The 18,402-nt window shown below is 44.1% G+C and overlaps 1 protein-coding gene across 5 annotated transcripts in view; it reads right to left on the reverse strand.

Annotated features, from left to right (window-relative positions):
* INPP4B (inositol polyphosphate-4-phosphatase type II B) overlaps positions 1–18,402 on the reverse strand; it is an 812,760-nt gene that overhangs the window by 570,697 nt on the left and 223,661 nt on the right. For all 5 annotated transcript variants that reach the window (XM_033939865.1, XM_033939855.1, XM_033939874.1 and 2 more), the window contains one exon: positions 234–284. In XM_033939865.1, coding sequence (XP_033795756.1) covers positions 234–284 — 51 coding nt within the window. The remainder of the gene's footprint in view (positions 1–233; positions 285–18,402) is intronic.

Raw genomic sequence — 18,402 nt, forward strand, 5'->3', positions numbered from 1 at the left:
TCTGATAGCGCCCGTTCATTAAAAAAACCCAAAAACCCTTATAAATAAGAGTACTGAAATCCTGTCACTCAGCCTCCCAGTTCCACTCCAGGCAATCTCTATTTAATAAAAGTTCATGCTGGCATACTTAAAATTCATATCAAGGGAGCATAACAACGAGCACTTATGCAAAGCCTTATCTGTGCCCTGGTTAATATACAAAATTGCTTAAATTAAGAGGATACAGAGCTTACCCCACGCTCAGCTCTCGACTCCTTGGGCTCGGGCAGAAGAGTTGTGCAGACCTGGAAAAGAAGAATGAAAGTACTGTATTTCTAAATTTGTCCATGATTTGGCTAAATTGCCAGCTTCTTCCACTCCTTGTCTTTACAACCACATAGGCTCCCATTTTAAAAGCATCCCCACGTCCAAATGGCAGCATTTGAACGTCTGGAGAGGCCCAGAAATGTCAGAACGTGGGCCATTCAGATGTGGTAAAACGGAGTATGTTGAAAGTAAGGGTGCATGGGGGAAGCGGGGAGACAATACCCACTCTATTTCACGGTGTCAGGTCAAAAGCACGCCGGGACAAAGGCGCGCCCAGACAATTGAGCGCAGCGCGCCACTCTAAATTACTGTTTTTAGCGCTCCGACGGGGGGGGGGGCGTGGGGGGGAACCCCCCCACTTTACTTAATAGACATCGCGCCGCATTGTGGGGGCATTGTGGGGGGTGTGGGGGGTTGTAACCCCCCACATTTTACTGAAAACTTCACTTTTTCCCTGTTTTTAGGGAAAAAGTTCAGTTTACAGTAAAATGTGGAGGGTTACAACCCCCCAAGCCCCCCATAACGCCGGCGCGATGTCTATTAAGTAAACTGGGGGGGGTTCCCCAACAAAAACCCCGGTCGGAGCCCCTAAAAACTGTAATTTAGAGCGGCGCAGCAGGGTGCGCTGCGCTCAATTGTCGGCGCGCGCTTTTGTCTTTCGCGCCGTTGTCTACGAACCCTATTTCACATAGATGATGATCCTCATCTGCATCAGGAAACCTGAATGTTGGAATTTATATCTGCTCTAAGGCACATCTAAGTATCTATTGTAGGACAGCTGTAAAATTAAAGTTACCAGTCCCCATGATACCCCCCCCATCATGTTCTCACCCAGATGCCAGCTTCTCAACCCCTGATATCACAAGCATCTCCCCCATCTCAAGCAGCTCCCTCAATTCCATCTGACCCTCACTACATCACAAGCAAACCCTCCTGGCATCAGAAGTAGACCCTCCCCCCACAATTTTACTTGACCCCCTGACACCACAATAAGTCAGCAACCCTGACAGCTGTACATGTGACGGTCTCCTCCAGTCTTACCCTCCCCAAAGCCTTTAAAAATTGCCCTTGAGCCACAAGGCCCCTACACGCCCTAACCCAGTTCCCAGGCTTACTGGAGGTCTCTGGTGTCTAATGGAGCAGGAACAATGCCCACTTAGTCCTGCCTCATGGCCACCAGGACTCAAAAATATCCACCAAGACCTCTATCAGCCATATATGGGAGCCTGAACCCTAGCAATAATGCAATACTGCTGCTAAAAGTCTTAGTAGCCATCTTTGAGCCTTGGCGTCACTCCTGCCCCATTAGATACTAGGGATTCCCAGAAAGCCTGGGGACTGATTTAGGGATGGGGGGGGATGAAAATAAAACCCAGACTGGCTCAATCTGTCCTCCTTGACCTGGAGCCATTTGGTAACCCAAGTTCCAAAGGCAATTTTTGAGGGTCTTGGGCAGCAGTGGGGAGAGGGAGTAAGTCTGGAAGAGACTGCCATGTGTAGGTCACACATAATATTCTATATGTAACACATGTAACCAGGAAACATGCTCCACCCACATATACTGCTCCCTTGCTTTTACACACTGTTTCACTTATGTGCACCCTTAGAAAATAGTGCTTATGGTTCTTACAGGCCCAAGTATCAGGGTTACCATTTTGGGAAGACAAAAAAAGAGGACACATGACCCTACCCATACTGTCCACACTCTATCCATTTCCTTGGTCCCCCTTCCCATCCTCTATATCCTTTTAGTGCTCCTCTCTCTTTCTCCTTTCCTCCAATCCTCCTCCCCTACGGGTGCTTCTCTCTCTCCTTCCAACCTCCTCTCCTGCTGTTTGTCTCTCACTTCCCATCTAGCACTACCCTACTCCATGCTATTTTCTCCAGCCCTCCCTCCCTCCCTCCATGCAGAGATAAATTGAAAAAAAAAATATCTGACATCGATATATGAGCATTTCTTAAGAAAGATCTGCACATAGGTGGGTCTGGTGGTGTGGTGCTGGGAAGCAGCAGCCCAAAGCAGCCCGCAGCAGCAGCAAATACACCTCCCTCCGCTCCCAGGTACCTTTTTTTAACAGGTGGCGGTCCCACGAAGTCTCAGTTCACTGACAGCAGCCAATCACAGAGCAGTGTGAGACCAGGCAGGAAGCACAAAGGTCGCGCTCCTGCGTTGTGCGCTGTACTGCAAGGAGAAAAGCAGCCATCCAGCAGGAGACCGCGCTGGACCGCTGCCCGTTAAAAAAAGGTACTTGGAGGCGGGGGGGGGAGGTGTATTCGTTCCATAAGATGCACCCACTTTTCCACCCCCTTTTGGGGGTAGAAAAAGTGTGTCTTATGGAGCGAAAAATATGGTAAAAATTTAGAGACTTTATGCAGTACATATGTGATGTACAGCCATTTACAGTTCACTGTTTAATAAAACTTACTATTCCACATATGCCAAACATAGGGTTTTAAGAGATGTACAAACGAAAATTCAATAAAATTACATAAAAGAAAGGAACGCCAAAAATTAAAAAGGAAAGTAAGAACAGTCAACCGAGAACATGCACAATGATTGCTAGTGGTGTCACAGGCCATGCCATACCTCTCAAGTCACACCCCCCTCCGAGAACACACAGAGTGTATCACAAAAATATGTCTTGTCAAGATTTAAATTTTGGAAAAGATTGTTCCCTACAATTGTTGGCTGGGAGATCATTCCAGAGTTTTGAGGATAAGAAGTAAAAAGCCAAGCATCTAGTGGATTCAAAAAGACCTTTTTTGGGATGGGTACGACTAACCAGTGTGTATTGAGAGGGCAAAGAGAAGGAGAAAGAGTATATGGAATAGTCATGGCTGAAAGACATGACAGAGTCCCTAATGGTATGCTTTGTGAGTCAGAATCAAAACTTTTAAATATTATATCCGAAGATGAATAGAGCCAATGCAAACGCAGGAATAGTGGTGATAGTGGGTCAATTCTCTTGTTGGATTTGTCTGTGGAGATCATTGGGTCAATCCTCTTGTTTTCGTCTCAAATTTATTGAACCTACAGAGTAACATAGCAGCACAATTCTTAAATATTTGAAGTTGTTTGTTCTGAGATGATGGAATACCAGCATAAACAGAGTTACAATAGTCTATCCAAGATGTTAAGAAGCCATGCTACTTGGGATCTAGATGGGTACTTGGGACCTGGGTTGGCCACTGTTGGGAACAGTATACTGTCCCATTATGGCAGCTCTTATGTTCTTATGTGAGCCAAGTTTAGGACAATCAAGCCATTGTGACATCACTGATGAGATTGGCTCTTAGGATTTGGTAGAATGAGGCATTATGACATCACATTCTCAGCTCTGGAATGTTGCTACTCTTTGGGTTTCTGCCAGATACTTGGGACCTGGGTTGGCCGACGTTGCAAACAGGATGCTGGGCTTGATGGACCTTCAGTCTGTCCCAGTAAGGCAGTTCTTATGTTCTTACAAATCTTAACTATTTGAAGATGTTTGGTCTGAGATGATGGAATACCAGCATAAATAGAGTTACAATCTATATATATATAAAATCGGAGGTATGTATGTATGTATGTGTGTGTGTATGTGCCGCGATCACGCAAAAACGGCTTTACCGATTTGAACGAAACTTGGTATGCAGATCCCTCACTACCTGGGGTGATATGTTCTGGGGGTCTCTTCACCCAAGAATTTATATGTTCTTGCTCCTGGAGGTGAAACTAAAATTGTTGTTTATAATCAAGTTTTGTGTTTGTTGTTTTGTATTCATTTTGTCAAATATTTCACATTATAATTTGAATATTGTACTTTTTATAAAGCTGTAAAAAAATAATTTCATTCACCACTATAAAGTATCTTTATTTGAATCCATTTACAGTGTTATTGCTATAATTAAATACCCGTGCAACGCCGGGGCATCAGCTAGTAGTCTATACAAGGTGTTAAGAAGCCATGCTACTTGGGATCTAGCTAGGTACTTGGAACCTGGGTTGGCCATTGTTGGAAACAGGATACTGGACTTGATGGACCTTCGGTCTGTCCCATTATGGCAGCTCTTATGTGAGCCAAGTTTAGGACAATCAAGCCACTGTGACATCACTGATAAGGTTGGCTCATAGACATTGGTGGAATGAGGCATGATGACATCACAATCTCAGCTCTGGAATGTTACTACTCTTTGGGTTTCTGCCAGGTACTTGGGACCTGGGTTGGCCTCTGTTGGAAACAGGATGCTGGGCTTGATGGACCTTCAGTCTGTCCCAATATGGCAATTCTTATGTTCTTATGTGAGCCAAGTATAGGACAGTCAAGCCATTGTGACATCACTGATAAGGTTGGCTCATAGACATTGGTGGAATGAGGCATGATGACATCACAATCTCAGCTCTGGAATGTTACTACTCTTTGGGTTTCTGCCAGGTACTTGGGACCTGGGTTGGCCTCTGTTGGAAACAGGATGCTGGGCTTGATGGACCTTCAGTCTGTCCCAATATGGCAATTCTTATGTTCTTATGTGAGCCAAGTATAGGACAGTCAAGCCATTGTGACATCACTGATAAGGTTGGCTCATAGACATTGGTGGAATGAGGCATGATGACATCACAATCTCAGCTCTGGAATGTTACAACTCTTTGGGTTTCTGCCAGGTACTTGGGACCTGGGTTGGCCTCTGTTGGAAACAGGATGCTGGGCTTGATGGACCTTCAGTCTGTCCCAATATGGCAATTCTTATGTTCTTATGTGAGCCAAGTATAGGACAGTCAAGCCATTGTGACATCACTGATAAGGTTGGCTCATAGACATTGGTGGAATGAGGCATGATGACATCACAATCTCAGCTCTGGAATGTTACTACTCTTTGGGTTTCTGCCAGGTACTTGGGACCTGGGTTGGCCTCTGTTGGAAACAGGATGCTGGGCTTGATGGACCTTCAGTCTGTCCCAGTATGGCAATTCTTATATTCTTATGTTCTCAGTATGAAGAAAATTGAAAGCCAAAACATCACAAAGAAACTGCAAAACTTAATTTGAGTACTTCAGAAATTGGAATCTTACCCATGGTTTTTTGACAGGGAATATATTTTATCTACATATGTCTGTGTTAAGTTGTGTTACAGGTCCACTGTACTGTTACTAGATAAAGGATGTGTCTCATTAAATTAAATAAATTCTGAGGAATCTGCCCGTGCGTAATGATTTTAGTTGAAAAATGTCTGCAGAAAACTGCAACAAAGAATGACATTCCAGTGTCTTAGTACTTCGTATTGTGAAATGCTCTAGTGTTTTGGTTTTTTTTTTTAACAGTACCCATTTATTTAAAATTAATTTTTTTTACTCCACACGAACATGTTAGCTTGTAGGGACCACCAAACCAATTTTTACCATTTCAGTCTTCAAAAAAAATACCCACTGATTTGAAATAGTGTCTTTCCCATGTCGCAGAGATAAATGGACGGCTATGCATTCAGCACTGGTCAGGCATGCTACTCAGAGTTTAGAACAATCTATCAAATACTCCCGGCTTTGGCACTGCTGCACCTAAGGCAGAAGACCATTTTCTAAACTACACCCCATACAGGACTTCTAGAGGACATGGATAAGGCCGGCTGCCCTTGAAAAACTACTGCCGAGTAGCTGCTCAGTGGCCCAAGAGTTCTGGAATGATCCATGACGAATGATTAATTAAAGTGCATCAAGCTGGATGCTATGCTTTAAAAAATGAAGTCACGTCTGCATGGTGATTTTCCCCCTCCTCCCACCCCCCCCCCCAGTAAAATTAACGACTTACAAATATGCTCAGTAACACTTTTTGGATAGCTACTGTGTGCTGTCAGGGCAGGGGCACAAAGTTATCTCAAAACCTTTTCTTGGGCTTTAATGTCCTGTAAATTGTGTTTAACTGCAGTGGGAAGGGAAGGGGGTGCCGTGTGGCAAGGGGGAGCGGGGGAACGGAGACGAGGGCAGGGGAACTATTCGTTTGATTTTTAATCTGAAAAAACACGATCGTATCAGTGTATATTATCAAAAGCTTCACTGGCTACCATTTGAGGCTAGAGTGTTATTTAAATTTGGATGCATTTGTTTTAAAGTTTTATTTGGCTTAGCGCCGGCTTACCTTGTTTCTCATTTTAGGTTTTTTTTTTAAATTTTATAAGAAAAATATTCGTAGAACTGGTTGGTTTTCTTTTCCTTCAGCACAAATGCATTTCGTTACAAAAATTTTTTGGATAGGACCTTAGCAGTCCAAGCAGGATTAATGAATTCATGTTTGAATCTTCTTGTTTCTCCATTTTTTACTTACTATCAATTTTGAAAAGATCTTAAAACCCAATTAATTAAATAATATAATATACACTAGCTGATGCCCCGGCGTTGCACGGGTATTTAATTATAGCAATAACACTGTAAATGGATTCAAATAAAGATACTTTATAGTGGTGAATGAAATTATTTTTTTACAGCTTTATAAAAAGTACAATATTCAAATTATAATGTGAAATATTTGACAAAATGAATACAAAACAACAAACACAAAACTTGATTATAAACAACAATTTTAGTTTCACCTCCAGGAGCAAGAACATATAAATTCTTGGGTGAAGAGACCCCCAGAACATATCGCCCCAGGTAGTGAGGGATCTGCATACCAAGTTTCGTTCAAATCGGTCAAGCCGTTTTTGAAGTACTGTGAGAATGGCAGCTTTTTACATTTTTTCCATTGACATGAATGGGTGAAATCTGATGTTCTGTTTGTAGCTCCGCCCACGTGAGCAGGTGGGCCGAGAGACCCCCATAACATATCACCCCAGGTAGTTGGAATTACTGTGAGAATGGCAGCTTTTTACATTTTTTCCATTGACATGAATGGGTGAAATCTGATTTTCTGTTTGTAGCTCCGCCCACGTGTGCAGGTGGGCCGCGAGACCCCCAGAACATATCACCCCAGGTAGTGATCTGCATACCAAGGTTCGTTCAAATCGGTCAAGCCGTTTTTGAATTACTGTGAGAATGGCAGCTTTTTACTTTTTTTCCATTGACATGAATGGGTGAAATCTGATTTTATGTTTGTAGCTCCGCCCACGTGTGCAGGTGGGCCGCGAGACCCCCAGAACATATCACCCCAGGTAGTGAGGGATCTGCATACCAAGGTTCGTTCAAATCGGTCAAGCCGTTTTTGCGTGATCGCGGCACATACACACACACATACATACATACATACCTCCGATTTTATATATATAGATAGAAGATTACTGATTTTCATATTATCATGTAGTTATAATGTCCTTTTAGGGGTCCTTTTATCAAGCTGCGGTAGGGGTTTAACGTGCGGAATACCACGCGTTAAACCGCCTGCCGCGCTAGTCGCTAATGCCTCCATTGACGAGGCGTTAGTTTTTGGGCTTGCCGCGGGGGTTAGCGCATGATGAAATGTCCGACGCGCTAACCCCGCTAGTGCACCTTGATAAAAGGAGCCCTTAATCTTTTTATCTATGCTTATTTTAGGGCTCCTTTTACTAAGGTGCGCTAGGGCTTTACCGCATGGAATAGCGCGCGCTACATTGTCCCATGCGCCAGACCTTAACGCCATCGTTGGTTCTAGAAGCGTAGCATACGGTATAGTGCGCGGTAATTTCCTTAGTAAAAGGAGTCCTTAGTTTATATTGTGTTTTCCTTATTCATTAGTTTTAATGCTTGTACTAGTTACTTAGAATTTTATTATGTATCATGTTATTATTATACTAGTGTTTTAAGCCCATTAACATTAACGGGTGCTAGAATAGATGTGTCTGTCTGTCTTTCTTTCTTTCTGTCTCTCTCTTTGGCCGCTGTCTGTCTTTCTTTCTTTCTGTCTCTCTCTCTCCTTGGCCGCTCTCTGTCTGTCTTTCTTTCTGTCTGTCTCTCTCCTTGGCTGCTGTCTGTCTGTCTTTCTTTCTTTGTGTGTCTCTCTATCCTTGGCCGCTATCTGTCTGTCTTTCTGTCTCTGTCTGTCTGTCTCTCTCCCTAGCCCCCTTTGTCTGTATGTCTTTCTTTCTGTCTGTCTCTCTCCACAAATTGTTAAAATTGGTTTTAAAAAATATAAGCTAAAGTCACCTCTGTTTCGTCATTTCTATGAGGTATTTCTAATGTTTCTTTTTAAATAAAACTGGTGTATCTTTGGATCACATCTTAAAGACACCTTTCAACCCTAGGCCAGAGGCTGCAATTGCTATAATCAGAGTAGAGGAATGCCCTCCTCCCCCTACGGTTACAGGCAGAATTGCACCTACGATAAGAAGGTGGCCGACAGCCCCACTTGAGCGATAGGGGAAGCGAGCTCCAAAAAGCCAGAGCCTTGCAGTAAGGACAGCGGAACTGCGTCTCCGGGCCAGCTGCACGTGGCTCAGCTGCAGTAGCCGACTCTTGCGAGTATCACAGTAGCCGCCTACTCGGGGAGGGGGGGGGAAGACTCGTGGGCTCGTTAACAGGGGGGCCCGGGCTGTGGAATGCGAGGAATGCGCAGCGGATAGGGAACCTCAATTAAAGCGGACTCTCTTATGTCTCCCTCCCATGCGACATGACCTTAACAAACCTCCCTCCAGCGTTGGCAGCCACAGCACGCTAAACAGGCTGCTTCACAGCTTTCTCCTGCAGTTGAGTCCCTCTGTCGCGTCACTGATGACGTCACCAGCAGCTACGCTACTGACTAGAACAATACTAGGAATTATAATAAATATGTAGATTTCACTATGCAAAATTGCTCATCTAGCTATACATTTCAGAAAAAAGTCTTGTTTTTAATTTCTTTCAAAACCCCACGTAATCTGTTTCTAATCTAACAGGAGAGAATTGTAAATGAATGTGGCTTGATACGGAAAAGTTAATGAGAGCTTTTTTTTAAAAAAATTTAATACCTGTCATAGATGGGAAATTAAACATAAGATGATCTAAGTTAGATAAAAATGTATCTAAGAGAGAAAAAAGATCTAGAGCACAGATAATTCTGGGACTGAACATGCAAATGAGCCTCCAAAATCTTACCGTCCAGTTGATCATTAGTCCTCTGTCATTTCATTCGTGCCTTCACAATTAAGGACATTTTAGGGCATAATGATTAACCTGGCCTATCGTTAAGGATGTGTTATTTTAGCACTAACGTGATTATTATTATTATTATTTTTTTATTTTTTTTTTAGTTCCAAAATTTTATTGAGTGTAACATACAAATACAGAGGGAAAAAAAAGGAAAATATGATGACATGGTATAGCACAATCAAGTTGCATTGATGAAAATGATTGGACAAAGGCTAAGTGCACGCACAATACAACAAGCTGGCCCATACCTATCCTTATACAAGAATATCAGCATAAAGATCGGTATGTGGAAATATATATATATCTGTAGCAGAGAGACACAGCGCTAGAGATCAACGGTTATTTAGAGAACTAGTCTTTAAGCCCGTTAAATTAACAGGTGCTAGAATAGATGTCTCTCTGTCTGTCTTTCTTTCTGTCTGTCCCTCTGGCCCCCTGTCTGTCATTCTTTCTTTCTTTCTCCCTCTCTATCCTTGGCTAGTGTTTGTCTGGGGGGGAGGTTTCTTTCTCTCTTTCTCTGCTGTCTGTCTGTGTTTATTTTATCTATCTCCCTGGCCCCCTGTCTTTCTTTCTGTATGTCTCTCTGTCTTTCTCCCTGGCCCCCCTGCCTACCTGTATTTATCTGTTGTCCCTCTGGCCCCCTGTCTGTTTGTCTTTCTTTATGCCTGTCTCTCTCCCTGGCCTCCTGTCTTTCTTTCTGTATGTCTCTCTGTCTTTCTCCCTGGCCCCCTGCCTACCTGTATTTATCTGTTGTTCCATGCCTGACTGTCTCTTTGTGGCCCCCTTCTGTCTCCCTACCCCCTCCCGAAAGCAAGCCCATTACATTAATGGGTGCCCTGTGCAGCAACATTAGCGTTTCCTCTACCCCCCTTTCCCTTCCCGCGGTCCCGACTACAAAGCTGGTGATTCCAGCAGCGTGCGCAGCAGTCTTCACACGCTGCTTCGGATCCTTCTACTGCCCTGATTTACTCTGGCACGTCCCTGATGACATCATCAAAGACGCGGCAGAGCAAATCAGGGCAGTAGAAGGGCCCGAAGCAGCGTGTGAAGACTGCTGCACACGCTGGAATCGCATGGTTCGTAGTCGGGTCCGCGGGAAGGGAAGGGTGGGGGTGGCAAAGGACTCGGGTCCCGGGTGGCGGGATCAGTTTTTCGGTTCATTGCGGGGGGGGGGGGGGGAAGGAGGCGCTCTTTGTGCCCCAGTCCCGGCTTGTGGAGGCGATCGTCGGCTGGCTGGGAGCAGGCTTGTGGAGGCAAGCGTCTAAAGAAACTTCCGTATTGTGAGGTGGAGAACAGGGAAGCTTGTCTAGCATGCATGTGCACTCGTGCCACCGCAACAGATCAGGGAACACGCGGCGCGAGTGCGCATGCGCGCTTAGCGCTTTATTATATATGATTGAGCCAGAAGATGGAAGCATTGGTTCAGCTGCAGTCAATATGATTAGAACTCAAGAACTGAATGTCTTTACACTTCCCTCTACGGATTCGCTTATTCACGGTTTTAAACTAAAAAATGCATTTTCATTTTTCAGGCTATTTTAAGCCCTGTAAGCCCCTCCTTAAGTCTTACCTGGTGGTCTAGCGGGTTTTCGTGGCAGGAGCGATCTACCCACGCTCCTGTCCCGTGCAGATCGCTCACAAGAAATGGCTTGAGAGACTACGGGAGCTCAAGGCAGCCATTTCCTGTGAGCGATCTGCACAGGGCAGGAGCATGGAAAGATCGCTCCTGCCTGAAAAATCCGCTAGATCACCAGGTAAGGCTTAAGGGGGGGCTTTCAGGGCTTAAAATAGCCAGGGGAAGTGGGGGTTAGGGGCAGAACCGGCCCAAATATTATTTGCGGTTTTTTAATATCCGCGGGCCAGCTCTGCCCCTAACCCCCGCGAATACGGAGGGGGGAAGTGTACTTTATGGTGCAAAAGGAGTTAACCGGGTTCCAGATTTTGACATATGAGCTCATGGACTTGTGTTTTTCAGCAATAACACTTTCGTATTTAGCTGACATTTCAACACAGGCCCCATTTTAGCCACTAAAACCTAAGACGCTTTTTTCGCTAATGCTGAAGTAATCTGGGTTTAATGCAGAGCGCCATTTTTGAAGGTGCCGGCAGCCATATTCAGAAGCTATAATGTGCAGGGGATGAAGTTCTCCTTGTTTTGTTTTATTTTCCCCTGAAGAAGCTTAATCAATAGGCGAAACAGCAAATACTTTTGTCGGGATGAACTAGTGACCGCTATGGAGTATTTGTGGCAATTGTGGCGATCTGGAACAGAGATGAGTTAAAGAATACATATTCCAGATAAGTTTGTTTGCCTGCTTGCTTTTAGATGAACTGGCATGATATTTATATAGATAATAATAATAATAAATGTATTTATATATCGCAATACCTCACGGCTCAATGCGGTTCACAATAAGAAGTAAAAGTGTAAAACACAGCAAATTTACAGCGTTAAATTGAAATACATAGCACATGAAAAATTGCATTATAGTATAATTAACTTATCTAAAATATACATATTTATCAAACAGATACGCTTTTAACGGTCTTCTAAAGGCCTGGTAAGAAGAGGAATTTAATATATGTGAAGTGACTCCCAAGCCTCTATTTTTCAAGAAATATAACCTTTGCAAGCAGCACATTTACATTCTATGAACTTTGAAAAATTGACATGAAATTATATATTGTGTGAATTATTCTGATATTAAGTGGAGTTTTCTTAAACCGATGATGATAGAGTCTCGGGGTTATTCATTAGATCCTTGAGTACTGTGATTATTGAGGTCTTTTTCTCCACTCGTAGGTTGTTGTTTTTTTTTTCTTTTTCTGTTTCACTAATGTTGGGCTTGTGAGGTCTATCTATATTACTAAACTAAACTAAACCTTAGGTTTGTATACCGCATCATCTCCACATTTGTAGAGCTCGTACGAGGAGAGACTAAACAAACTACAGCTCTACACTCTAGAAGAATATAGGGAGAGGGGAGACATGATTGAGACATTTAAATACATCACAGGACGTATCGAGGTGGAAGATGATATCTTCTTTCTCAGGGGACCCTCTGCCACCAGAGGGCATCCGCTCAAACTCAGGGGCGGGAAATTTCATGGCGACATCAGGAAGTACTTCTTCACAGAAAGAGTGATTGACCGTTGGAATGAGCTTCCAGCGCAGGTGATCGAGGCCAGCAGCGTGCTGGACTTTAAGAATAAATGGGATACCTATGTGGGATCCCTACAAGGGTTGAACGGGAACATCAGTCACTATGTATAGACTTAAGAGGATGGGTCAGTAGACTTGATGGGATGATCGAGACCTGCATCGTGTTGGACTTTAAGAATAAATGGGACTTTAAAAATAAATGGGATGCCTATAGGGGATCCCTAAGAGAGTCAATCTGAATAAATAGTCACTAGGAATAGACTTAAGAGGAAGGGTCAGTAGGGTGGGCAGACTTGATGGGCTATAGCCCTTTTCTGCCGTCATCTTCTATGTTTCTATGTTTCTATGAAATGGAATAGAAAGGAACTACAATGAAAGGCAGAGGTTTACAGGATATGGGATAGAAAGGAACTACAGTGAAGGGTTAGAGGACCAAGTATGAAGAGATGTTTTGAGGGCTTAGAATGCCAGAGACGGAGAAAGTATCAGATTTTTGAGAATAGCCAGGTCTTCAGATGTTTACGGAAAAGTTGGAGGGAACTCAGGTTCCGAAGAGGGGAGGAAAGGTTGTTCCAGAGCTCGGTGATTCTGAAGGGAAGGGAGGTCCCCAGTTTTCCTTTAGTGATACATTACATTAGTGGTTCAAGGAGGATTACTTAAGAATTGTCATGAAGTTACAAGATATATAGGCGGATTACATAAGAATTGTCGAGAAATTAAGGTAATACATGTTGGGTAATTTGAACATTTAGATTTGATAGGAGTAGACAGTGTGGTAGGTGGAGCTTGGGAAGGAATTGGTCATGTTAAATAGGTTTTATGTATTTTTTGAAGAGTAGGGTTTCTTTTTTGAAGGTTTTATAATCTGTAGTCGAAGAAAGCATATTGGCGAGTTGTCTGTCTAGTTTTGCTGCTCTGGTGGCCATTAGGTTGTCATATAGGTTTCTTCGTTTGACATTTTTGGTTGGCGGGTGTGTGAATAGTGAGTGGGTTCTCCTGTGTCTGGTTGAGGTGGCTTGAATTAGTCGGTTGTTCCAGTAGGTTGGCCTGTCTCCGTTAATAGCTTTCAATAGTAGGCAATAGAATTTGAAGTGTACTCTTGTTTGATAGTTTTATTCAACACCGTTTCCCATGCACTAAGCCCAGACTGAATAGAGCACTTCCTTTTGTTGCAATTACAGGCAGTTATAAAAAAAAGGGGGGGGGGGATTGTCCGCCCCAGGTGCTGTCTTGCTAAGAGTCTCCTTCTCTCCGCTCCCCCTCACTCCTCTCCTTATCGCACGCCTCTTGCCTTCCCCTGTACCATTTTTACATTCCCAGCACAACACAGCGTCTGATTCAGGCCTAGAACTTCACGGTATTGCGGTATATAAGCTGTTATTATTATTATTATTATTGAGAAAATATACGCCAAAACACGAATTACACTCACAAATGGCCACGAGATTGTCTCATGATGTGCACTATAAAAAGACCTGGATGGCGGCGATCCCGGTAGCCGGCCTAAGACTAAGGAATGCAATGAAAGGTTCGTTGAGATTATCCCCCCTCTTTTACAAAGGTGCCCTAAGCTTGTTAGCGTGCACTAAACATGCGCTAAATGCTAACGTGTGCATGTTATCCTCTGGACGCGTTAGCGGTTAGCACATGCGTGGATTTAGCGAGCGCTAAATCCACGCTAAAACGCTTAGGGCTCCTTTACTAAGCCGCGTTAGCGGCTTCAGCACGGGCGACTTTTCATCACGCGCTGACCCCCGCGCTAGCCAAAAAACTACCGCCTGCTCAAGAGGCGGCGGCAGCGGCTAGCGCGGCTGGCGGTTTAGCACGCGCTATTACGCGCGTTAAACCGCTACCGCGGCTTAGTAAAAGGAGCCCTTAGTGCGCCTTTGTAAAAGAGGGCCTAAGTTCCGATTTCAAACCTTTTAAAAAAAACTGCAGAAAACCCATCTACAGTGGTGCCTCGCATAACGAACGCCTCGCACAGCGAACGCTGCGCACAACGAACTTCATGTCTTGCTTCCCACAACGAACTTCGTTTCACACAACGAAGTCGCCCGAGCTGCATCCTTCCGCGCAGGCACCGCGCTTAACTGCCCTCTCTCCGCCTGGCTCCCTGTGCAGTGGCGGACCGTCGGCTCGCAGGGGCCCGGCGCCTACTGCTGATGCGTTGGGGGGGGCGGAGCTACTCTCGCCGCTTCCCCATGACGGGAAGGGTGAGCGCTCAGAAGAAGAAATGTTTTATGTAAAAGCAGCACAAACTCGGGGGAAAACGGCAAATGCTGGGACTGTGAGCTGCCCCGCCAGTAGAGCAGAGATCTGCCTTGCAGAAACAACTGCCCTCTGACCGGCCTTTATCGCTTCCCACACCGGAAACAACTTTTAACCACCTCTGCTGCCATGTTACTGCACCGAAAAAGAGAAAAAACTAACACCACAGAACATGAAAACCACCGGGCCAACCAAAAATAAGCCAAGAAAAAAAAAATGAACAGTTAAGTGTTTTTGCTGCTGAGACTCTGCCCTCTCTCACTGTAAAATTAGACTCTACTTAGTCTGTCTTTAAATTTAAAAAATGTGTGTTGTTTTAAAAAACAATTATGTTTTTAGATGTATCTAAATAAAAATAATAACCAAAAATTTATCTTTTTTTATGTCATCTTAGCATATTTTATGCTACAGAACGAATTATTTTTTTTTACATGTATTGTTATGGGAAAACGCGTTTCACATAACGAACTTTTCGCATAACAAACTTGCTCCTGGAACCAATTAAGTTCGTTGTGTGAGGCACCACTGTATTTGTTAAAGCTTTTTATAAGCAAGGAGATGTCGGTACTTCTCTCACACAGACCAAATTCTGCATTGAGGCCTTGATGTTTTTATCTTGTTTTAGATTGTGCATAGATGTAGAATTTGAACATTTTATGTACGTCATTTAAATTATGTTTGTGAATTTGCAAAACGACCTAGTTCAGGGGTAGGGAACGCCGGTCCTCGAGAGCCGTATTCCAGTCGGGTTTTCAGGATTTCCCCAATGAATCTGCATGAGATCTATTTGCATGCACTGCTTTCAATGCATATTCATTGGGGAAATCCTGAAAACCCGACTGGAATACGGCTCTCGAGGACCGGAGTTCCCTACCCCTGACCTAGTTGATAGGCGGAATAGAAATTTTAAAAATAAATACGCCACTGATTACAGGTCATGCATAAATGTTTCTATTAACCCTAAGTACTTGTAAAGAATTACTGCGGCAGCGTTTACCACCCCTTATTTAGTCACGCCACGTGCTCCCATGTTAATCATGGCAATAGTTCTTGATGTGTTGGCTGCGTTTGGCACGCTGGATCGTGTTATTTTACTTGATAGACTGAAAGGTTGTGGAAATGGAGGAGCAGTTTTAACAAGGTTCTCCGCCTTCTTGCGGATGGCGTATTGTCCCGTCGGCGGAACGTTACGACGGGTGAACCACAGGGCTCAGCCCCGTCAGCTATTTTGTTTAATTTCTCTCTCATCCCCCTCTGTAGACTGCTGCGGTCCACGCAGTTCTCGTATCGGCTTTATGCGGATGATGTTCAGTTTATGCTCCCCATTGATGGGGATTTTGGAAAGGCTGTTCAGCGGCTGCAGAAGATGACAGAGATTAATAGCTGGATGAATTGTAACAGATTGAAATTGAGTGTTCAGAAAACGAAGGTTATATTTTTTGTTCGCTCAATGGGATATGCTTAAAATCGACCTATTAGACACTACTGTTGCAATATCCACGGAGGTAAAATATTTAGGGGTTTTACTAGATTCTTGACCGATGTTCAAGGGGTATGTATGTGCAGTGGTAAAAAAAGGTATTTTTTAAATTGCGTCTGTTGAGCAGTTTGCGGCCATATTTGTCAGCCTCTATGTTTAGGGCTGTCTAGACTACTGCAATTCGGTGCTTCTGGGTCTACCTGCATCAGCACTGAGTGCGCTGCAGGTAGCCCAGAACGCGATTGTTCGAACTCTGTTTCGATTAAGAAAGAGTGATCATGTGACAGAATGCTATATATCTTTTGTATTGGTTAAAATTAGAACATCGAATCCTTTATAAATTATTGATTATGGAGCATCTGTGTATATCATCAATATTGCATAATTACGCAATAAGGCACCGAAGCATTTGCTGGATGGCATTCTGCCATATGAACCACAGCGCATGTTGCGCTCGGTGACTCACGATGACCTACATATTCCGACAGTGAAACCGCTGCGGCTAGCTGTGTCCAGAGCTAGCGTGCTTTCGTGTGTGGGTCCTGGGGAGTGGAATAAGCTTCCGAGATATTTACGACAGCAAACAAGTTTGAGTAGTTTTAAGACAATGTTGAAGAAAGATCTCTTCTGTAAGATGAAATGTGGGACTTGATGTATAGTTTTTTGATGTGAGGTGCTGGTAGACTCTTTGTAATTTTAGGAGGCTTTACATTATCATTATTTTGTTTTATTGACATTCTATTTGTTGTACTGTATGTAGTTCTGTTTGTGTATGTACTCTATTGTGACCCGCCTTGGGAAAGGCGGGGTATAAATAAAGAAATACAAATGTATATAACAATGTATATATGTATAAATTCCCACTCTCTGCCCATGACACGTCCCTCTCAAAAATATTTCTAAAAAAAAATCAGTAACACATGTATTAGCAGAGTGTTTTCCAAGTCAGTCCTAAAGTCATGTTTTCAGGATATCCACAATGAATATATATGAGACTGATTTGCATGCACCGCCTCCAATGTATGATTGACAACCACCAAACAACTGAGAATATTCACTCTGCCCGAATTCCAGATGATCCAAAAAAAAGGAGCAGAGTGAGCCAGGTCTTCAAGTGAACCACACTTTAATGTCAACCAATATAGAATGCACAAAGTATCATCGAGATTAACAGGGGACTCGACATAGGCCGTGTTTCGGCGGTAGAGCCTGCTACAGAGGACTCGACACGGGCCGTGTTTCAGCAGTAGAGCCTGCTACAGGGGGCTCGACACAGGCCGTGTTTCGGCGGAAGAGCCTTCTACAGGGAATTCGACACGGGCTGTGTTTCGGCGGAAGAGCCTGCTACAGGGGACTCGACACGGGCTGTGTTTCGGCGGAAGAGCCTGTTACAGGGGACTCGACGCGGGTCATGTTTCGATGGTAGAGCCTGCTATAGGGGACTCGACATGGGCCGTGTTTCGGCGGTAGAGCCTGCTACAGGGGACTCGACACGGACTGTGTTTTGGCGGTACAGCCTGCTACAGGGCACTCGGCACAGGCCATGTTTCGACGGTAGAGCCTGCTATAGGGGACTCGACACGGGCCATGTTTCGACGGTAGAGACTACAGGCTGTACCACCGAAATACAGCCCGCGTCGCTTCCCCTGTTAATTTCGATGATACTTTGTGCATGCTATATTGGTTGACATTAAAGTGTCATTGACATTCACGCCGTTTATAGAATCAGGCCTTTTCTGTCCTAGATGATCTAAACCAGTAGTTCCCAAACCTGTCCTGGGGGATCCCCAGCCAGTGAGGTTTTCAGAATATCCACAATGAATATTCATGCAAATCTCTCCCATGAATATTCATTGTGGATATCCTGAAAGCCTGACTGGCTGGGGAGCCCCCCAGGACAGGTTTGGGAACCACTGATCCATACAGACTTAGCACACAGCAAAGACACTGTATGCTCCTCTTGTATTGAAGCAGCAGGACAAATCAAAACCCGCAGTTCTCCCTGCTTTCCATTAGAGGTCAGCAGCTATACTAGCAGCTATTTGAGGTGTTGCTCCTTGATTGATTGATTGATTTGGATTTAGCTAGGCAGGGGTAGGCAATTCCGATCCTTGAGAG

Source organism: Geotrypetes seraphini, chromosome 1, assembly GCF_902459505.1.
Source record: "Geotrypetes seraphini chromosome 1, aGeoSer1.1, whole genome shotgun sequence".
Taxonomy (NCBI): domain Eukaryota; kingdom Metazoa; phylum Chordata; class Amphibia; order Gymnophiona; family Dermophiidae; genus Geotrypetes; species Geotrypetes seraphini.